Below are 8,139 nucleotides of genomic sequence, written 5' to 3' on the forward strand. Positions count from 1 at the left end.
GATGCAAAGATGCTGCCCACAGTGGTGCATTCTGTGACCCTTGTGTTATACCACATGAAAATGCAATGTCCCTCAGAAGTCCCACTACCCAGTTAGGGTGTGAAATATTTGGGAAATTAACCTAATCAAAGAAACCGATTAGGTAACACAAAACTTGAGTTTGTACACCTCTTTGTAATGGAGGATAATTGAGCAAATAATATCAAAGGCATTTTATGTACCACAGAGCACAGAAAGGACAATTCAGTGACACATCAGTGATGCTACACATAACAGGACTCTTCCTCATCAGTCATCACTGATGGTTGGCCAGGATTCAGAATGCAGAACGCAACACAAAGTGCCAGTTTCAGACGTGCAGGGTTTACAAAGCTGCTAATGTGGCAGTCAAGGAACTCATTGCCATGGCGATATTAATGATTTCAGAGATGCTATCTGCATTACAGGTGTTTAAATATCAATATGATCAAATATTGTGTGTGTGTGTGTGTGTGTGTGTGTGTGTGTGTGTGTATGTGTGTGTGTGTGTGTGTGTGTGTGTGCGTGTGTGTGCGTGTGTGTGTGTGTGTGTGTGTGTGTGTGTGTGTGTGTGTGTGTGTGTGTGTGTCTGCATTTTAACACCTGAGATGTTTTTTTAACCATGAGGGAGTATTTTTAAAGCCTAACTTTAGCCATGTGGCTTACCTTTTAACAGTCTTGTTTTGGCTGGACCAACACAATGAAATATGTGTTGTTGTTTTTTTTCTACTGTCACGTAAACATGTTTAGTGACACCGTCGGCCAATGAGGTGAAGTATTTGGGACGAGAGTAAACCTCTCGTCTTTGAGTTAGTCTGTAAGACCACAAACCACAAAGTCAGATCGTAAAGAAATACCCTTAGGCACCTTGACAGTGAAAGACTTATCAGTCAGTCACCTTTACATAAGTCTCGGACAAAAGGCAAAATAGACTTTAGCTCTTAGTTTGATATCCATATCATATCCACAACTGGAGGGAATAGAGTAATAAAAACCTAGTATTCATACAAATTTTAAGGCTTAAATGTGCTGTTGACTGATGCAGCTATTTCATATTCTGTGGGGTAAAAATAAAAATTTTCCATTTAAATAAATTACCAAAATTGTTATTTCATAAACTATAAGCAAGTAATGAGGGTAAACCCTCAGATTAGAGGTTACGACTGTGACTTGGATCCTGTAACAGTGTTCAATGTGATTTTTAAAATGAGCCGCAGCGTTCGGATGAATTCCCTCTGCGTTTAAGTAGATTTGACACAGAAGTGGATAAGTCAGCTTAAATATAAAAATCTGTAGCAAAGCTCTGGAGGGGGAAAAAGGTGGAGGAGTAAAAGAAAGGTGGAAAGAATGGAACAGCAATTCATAAGAAACAGGTTGACATGCAATATGAGAAAGGCAGCTCCAGGTTTCTAATAGCAAACATCTCTTTCATGTTGAATTCAGTAACACAAAACCCATCAGCTGCTTCATCCTGATCCCCTGTCTGTCTTGAGCTTATGCTTAAACATGCTTGACTGAGGAAAAAGCCATTTGAGCTCGAGTGTCTTGAGTGTTGTCCTTTTCCTTTATTTTAATAGAAACATTTAGCATCCTTATCAACTCAACTTGTTTGATTGCATGGTTTTGACAGATCGACAGTTTTATTCACTCTGTTTGTAAGGCAAATATAATCCGTGATGTACATTCAATCTACATGTAATGTAACCATGTCAGACAGCTCATCCCAAGTAATCTTCAAATTTCATTACACTCATAATAGAGGTAATTTAAAGAACAGATGAAGTAAGTAGTGCAGCAAACGTTCCAGGCAATAAAAGAGAGCCCTAAAATGGAGCATTTATTGGAGCCCTGTACGCCAACCAAGACTGGCACTGATTCAAGTAGTCAGGGGTTACTACGCTATATGTGCTTCCATCTGTGACAGTTGAAGGCAGTCATTGCGATTGGGAAACCATACCTTCTGGGTAGAGCTCCGCTTACACAGCAATGCTTTTGAGAGCAGAATGCAATATGAGTGCCACATGAATGAAGATTTGAAGCGCTTTTTAGATTCCGCTGATTTCCGACTCGTAGATTCAGCCTCTTCTTTTTTGTTGTTTTTGTTGCAGTCCTACACTGCCTTCTCTCCAGCCCTCTCCGTCATATGTATGTTTAAATCTGTATCAACCCCTTTTCCATTTTGAACTTTCGTTTAACAAATCTAATCAGTCAATCATTGTTTCTCAAATCTAATCGGCCTTTTCATTCTCCGATAATTGGCAAAGGGTAACTGAAAGCCGGATGGGATAAAAATGTTAGAAAAAAAAACGTTTATTTCGATCTTTTTATTTTTTCCACATTTAAAAGAAAATGTGATTAGTTTCATGTTAACATTTCATGTTATCAGATGTGTGAGGAAGAAGAATTTTAACTTTAAGGAAACGTATTAGGGCCCAGCCGGCCTGGCTATGGTCACCAACTCAGTATTATGCATGACTGAAGAAATGTGTTGTTTTGGGAAGGCCAGTATCTTTTTACAGGAGCCTACGCAAGGCCAAAATGACCTTTTCCCTTTATTCATGGCCTGCTCACGCTTTATAAAGAAGTCCTCTTGATGGAGCTGCAAGAAAAGCTTGAAGAACACTGACAGAATGCACAACACAGGTAATGTATCCCTCCAAAAAAAGGATAGAAAACAATCACTTTTGTGATTGTGCTGATCACAGCACAGATCACAGATATTCAAGCAAACAATTGATTGATAGGATGATTGTGCTGTTGTGGTTTTTCTATGTTTGCATTTTCGTATTCATTTCTTTGGACATTTGTTCTGTGTGTTTGCATCTTCAGTCATGCAGCGGGGTGTTTGGGCTCTATTGCTATGGCCCAATCTTCTTACTGTAAGCACTCCGTTAGACTGTAGAGAAGATCAGGCCGGCCTCAACCGCTGCCCCTCCATCTCCCAGGAGAAACTTTTAGACCGAGTCATCCACCACGCCGAGCTCATCTACCGTGTCTCAGAAGAGTCGTGTTCTTTGTTTGTGAGTAACACTGGCATCAAGCGAAAATGAGCCTTTACAAATATGCACTGTGAAAACAATAACTGTTGACCTGCTCAGCAGTCCCACGTGCTTCAAAAGCCTAGAGCAGGGGCAAAGTCTGAGTAAGTTCTAGCTTGAGGGGGAACAAAATAACTTCTCACACAAAGCATCAGATCACAAAAGTTTTTTTTTTTTTTATTTCATTATGGCTGGGATACGACTGAGGTATGATCTATGAAATTAACTACTCGAGGGGGGATTTTTATTTGATGCTATTGGGCATGAGCTGGTTATTTGAAAGCTGTTTTTTTTTTTTTTTAGTAAATGTAAAAACAGCATTTAGGAAAGCAGTGCTATAGAAAAACAGTGTCAGCAATGCGCAGTGTATGTATTATTTTTCTTATATTGAGCATAAGTGCTTTCTTATAAAATTGGAATAGCTGTTTTTATGCTCGTCACTGCTGAAAACACAGTGCCCTACATTTCCCAAACTAGACAAGAACGCAAGGGCAAAATGACTTTTTTTGTTGGCCTTTTTTCAGCATTATGCAAGACCAGTAGTACTCATGCTTTCTGTCAGATACTCAGCGTTATTTGCTTTTGATTCTGACATGATCATTATCTCACTGACGGGCTTCAAAGTAATATTCTATCTCTCTACTGAGCCAAAGATGTTTTATAGAAGAAGCAAGCCCACAGCGGGGTAATATGAATGTGATAATGACATACTGCAACAGTGAAAGCACAGGTTTCTGCAGCCTGTTGAATCCCCCTTCAGTTAGTGGCCTGAGAGGCAGAATGGTCTTTGAAATGAAATGATGCATGGGCTGTTAGTCAGAATATGCTGCATACAACCCACAGATGAGAACATGCAGAAGAACAAAATGTCTCTGTGTCTCTAGAGGTAACAACCAGCGAAGCTTTTGTCATTGTTTTTCTCCTGTGTGTTATTGAGTGAGTCTGTTCACATATTTTTGATAGTCTACAATAATGTTGCTCCACTCTCTTCTAGACAGTATCATCCGAGCTAAATACTGGAGTTAAACCATTTCAGATATCATATCACTGATTATAACAGTAATTTTCAGTGTGATGAGTAAATTAATCTGTGTGGTTTTCCACTTTCATTTTGTTGTAGGAGGAGATGTTCATTCCATTCCCTCTGAGGCTCCAGAGTAACCAGGCTGGTTATGCATGCATCACCAAAACCTTGCCCATCCCCAGCTCCAAAAGTGAAATCCAACAAATATCTGTAAGGACACGGTCACTGATGACCACAGATTATTTTCTTTCGACTTCTTTCTTTCCTTTGACCCTCTAAAGAACCCCACTGATATGTGTGCATGTACCTATGATTTTGTTGTATAAAGCAACAGTATGCAGGATGTAATTACATCCTGCATACTGTTGCTTTCCGGAAATTTGAGTGGAGTTAATGATCCTTTGCATTAATGGGTATATTGTCAATGTGTGTGAGTGTATGGCTTTACGGTGATACTAATGCATCCATTTCTTGCCGGCATTTGTCTTTGTGTGTGAACCTCTTTCTTAGTTTTCCCACGTCAGGTACTGAATTATCTTTGCCATAATGGATTCAGTCTCACATTGCAATGATTAACAGCTAAGTCCAGTTTTGACTCTAAAGTCCCACTGCAAGAATATGCCAAAAATAGATAAGTACCTAAATGCAGTATTTCACAATTGTACAGACTTACTAGTGGAACTGCCATGTTTTTCACAGCAGACTATTGTAAACAGTACAACATATTTCATGAGATACTTGGCTTCCATGATACTGAAAGACCTTTTGCCTTGTCTTCTGTCCAGCAAAGCATGGCCTCTTAGTAAAAAGGTCAGCTTGGTCAGTGGGTTGGAAAGTAGCAAAAGGTCTGTAAAAGGCTATTTGGCCATTCTACAATTGTCCTCCTCCATTCAGCTTAAACAGTTTAATGCAGCATTTCTTTAAAAGGATAATTCTCATCAATATTGCAAGGGCTTTTTAAAAGTTATATAGTCTTGTAAGGCTATATTTTTTTCTTTTAAATTTTATTTGAAAATTAATCTTTGAAAATTCATGTATTGCAAGGCCGTTCTCTAAGTTTGGAGTTTTTTTTCTCTGCCCTTTCTGTTGGAATATTGGCTGCTCTGCAGTTTAATGGCTATTTGTAAAGTGTTCGTTGGCACTTATAGGGTCGGCTCTGCTGTGGGGAATTAAAGGATCCTTAACTGATTCACTCCTGGCATTTAAACCTCCTTTTCTTACTGTAGGTTTTATGGCAGCATGATTAAAGCCATGCTGTTGTCAACAGAATTTTTGAAAGGCTACTATTCAATCCTGTTAAAGTGCTTTAAGTCATCATTCAATTGACAAAAAATTTGACAAAACTGAAATATAAAAAACAAAATGATATAGGGCCCGCTTATCCCTTCATTTTCTCAAACCAGATGGACTGACCTGCAGTCTTCCCAAAAACTAACAACTTGTAGCCCTTGGAAATGACACTGAGCGTTGATCAAAAACTGAAAGTTAGCTCGAGCTAGGAGGGCCAGACAACAACTGAATTTTGCCTGTGATAAAGCACAGGCAACAGCTCCACTGGACAATTTTTGTTATTAAACACGTGGTTTCATTCCCCCACAAATCAGATATTTTTCCACGTTGACTTCTGTCTTATCCACATCAAGGCAAGGCAAGGCAAGGCAATTTTATTTGTAGAGCACAATTCGTACACAAGGTAATTTAAAGTGCTTCAGAGCAAGACTAAAGCACCAACAACAGCACCAACTCAACCAAGAGCAGCCGACAGCTTCGATTGTTCCACAAATTTGAAACTTATTTGCAGCTAAAGGCTGTAACATAGATGTGCATTTGGGAAGTTCCGGCCACTGATATCACGATTATAATTCGATCATAATCGTAAATGCTTTTGTTACAATAATTGTGTTGTGAAAATCAGATATCTTGACAATCCTAATCTTTATGTATGTGCCTTATAGGACAAATGGTTACTCCACTCTGTGCTGATGCTGGTCCAGTCTTGGATCGAGCCTTTAGTACATCTTCAGATGACGCTGGATCGTTACGATCACGCTCCTGAGATGCTGCTCAATAAGACAAAGTGGGTGTCTGAGAAACTTATTAGTCTGGAGCAAGGTGTGGTAGTCCTTATCAAGAAGGTGGGTCAAATTATATTTCTGGATAGTTGCAGCAACTAAACCAAGACTGTGTGGTTAGGTAATTCATATTATACTATATTTACTCTAATATACTTTTCTGAATATCTGTCTTTTGTTTCCTACTGTTTTGCAGATGTTGAATGAGGAAATGTTTGCCACAACATACACTGAACAAAGTGTATTCCAGGATGATGTTCAGCCAGAGATGCTGGAATCTGTTATCAGGGACTATACCTTACTCAGCTGCTTTAAAAAAGATGCCCATAAGATGGAGGCTTTCCTCAAACTACTCAAATGTCGTCAAACTGACAAATATAACTGTGCATAAAATCTAAAATGTAGCTCATAAATAGTAGTGCTTAGCTTTAAATTAACTTCTGAAGTTGGTAGTGTGCTCTTAAAGATATGACCATGCCTTGGGCACTTCAGCCTTGCTTGCAATACAGTGCATTTCTTATTGATTATTTTTGGAACACCTTCACACAAAACTAAGTAGGTGTAATACTGTGCCCTTTCTTCTGCGTACTGCATTTTATATTTTTTCCTGCTTCGTTGTTATCTTAACCTGGCAAAGGCAACAGAAGGCAAACTCCCAAAAGATTATTTGTGTGTCGAGCTGTCAAGAAAATCTGCATATCCTGCCATTGATTTCCATTTCCTTTGTTCTTAACTGGAGTTTGTATTCCTTGTTGGCTCTGTCAGTGTTTTGATTATTCTCACGGCCCCTAGAGTATCCAGTGAGCCAAATGGAGTTGGTTTCACTTCTGCATAAGAAACATATAACCCTTTTACTGGAGAAAGTCTCAGAGAGGTACTATTTAAAAAAAAAAAAAAAAAAACAAAGATGTTGATTGGTGAAAGAGTCTCAGAGAGAAGCAGAGACAAAATGAGCTAAAATGAGAGCTTGGACAAGCATTCTTCTTCCATACCATAATGTGCCTAACTTGGATGAAAAATAAGAAATGTATTAATTCTCTATTCACTTCAAATGCTCAGAGAGTAAACAACTTAAATCCCTACTGGTATATGTTAATAATGTGCCGCAGAATACAAACAACACTTCTCTCGTGTGTGAATAGGATGTTCATTGTACTGTGAAAACATGTCTTTGTCAACTGATTTTAGAAGCTAATAAAGCAAGAAATAAAATAAACAAAAAAGTTTGTTCTTAATGTGGTTGAGTGTTATCTTCTGAATGAATTAGTAAGTAATTACTGTTGTAATTTAATTTGGTTAATTTTTTGATTAGACTATGAAAAAGTAACTCATTTTTAAAATTTTAACTTTTAAATACAAAGAAAAAAAAATGTTTTAACATGAATGCGCTTGACATTTTGAATTTTGTGACCAAAAATGACATTCCCTTTTCATTATTTGCACTTCACATGAAAATCTTCGAACGAAGAAACTTTATTTGTTATTCATTCAGATTTTTTCTTTCTTTTTTTCCCCACAAAAGTTCAGTTTAAATTTGACGCTAACAGCTAACGTTATCAAAAATCTTGGAGCACGACCATATTTACCATTGTGCTCCATCGCCTCTTCGTTAAACAACTCTCAGTTTTAAAAGCCCTCGAACAAACCTCATGACAGGCTGGGAAAATAGCTATATCGGTCCACTGTTTCACAATAGAGGGTCATAGGATGCAAACTTCCCCTCATTGACTGTAGCATATAGCAAATAAGTTGTGCTTGTTTCATCTGTGCCTGTCAGACTAGCCTGTTTGATTACCAGGATGTAAAGTCCTGCCCCCTTCTGTGATAGGTTTCACATATTTCAGTGAGTTTAGGTTGATGATTTTATGCACCTCAGATGATGAAATCCTTCAGCAGCCTTTATTCATTCTAAAAAAGCCTCCTCGGTAAGACATCAACACTGCTTGGTAAGGATTAGAAACATCGTGGTTGAGACCAAGATACATTA

The 8,139-nt window shown here is 38.3% G+C and overlaps 1 protein-coding gene across 1 annotated transcript; it reads left to right on the forward strand.

Annotated features, from left to right (window-relative positions):
* The first annotated feature begins 2,575 nt into the window (after positions 1-2,575).
* smtla (somatolactin alpha) lies at positions 2,576-7,387 on the forward strand. The gene is made up of 5 exons (XM_075473840.1): positions 2,576-2,661; positions 2,848-3,038; positions 4,177-4,290; positions 6,036-6,215; positions 6,349-7,387. Exons 1-5 carry the CDS (start codon positions 2,649-2,651, stop codon positions 6,541-6,543), a joined length of 693 nt encoding a protein of 230 aa, XP_075329955.1. The 5' UTR covers positions 2,576-2,648; the 3' UTR covers positions 6,544-7,387.
* Positions 7,388-8,139: the final 752 nt, after the last annotated feature.

The sequence above is a fragment of the Odontesthes bonariensis genome, chromosome 9 (assembly GCF_027942865.1).
Source record: "Odontesthes bonariensis isolate fOdoBon6 chromosome 9, fOdoBon6.hap1, whole genome shotgun sequence".
Lineage (NCBI taxonomy): Eukaryota > Metazoa > Chordata > Actinopteri > Atheriniformes > Atherinopsidae > Odontesthes > Odontesthes bonariensis.

Excerpts from the sequence above, each read along its gene's own strand:
- smtla (XM_075473840.1), top strand. Across the intron at positions 3,039-4,176 it reads AAGAGTCGTGTTCTTTGTTT|GAGGAGATGTTCATTCCATT; the intron begins GTGAGTAACACT and ends ATTTTGTTGTAG. Across the intron at positions 6,216-6,348 it reads TGGTAGTCCTTATCAAGAAG|ATGTTGAATGAGGAAATGTT; the intron begins GTGGGTCAAATT and ends ACTGTTTTGCAG.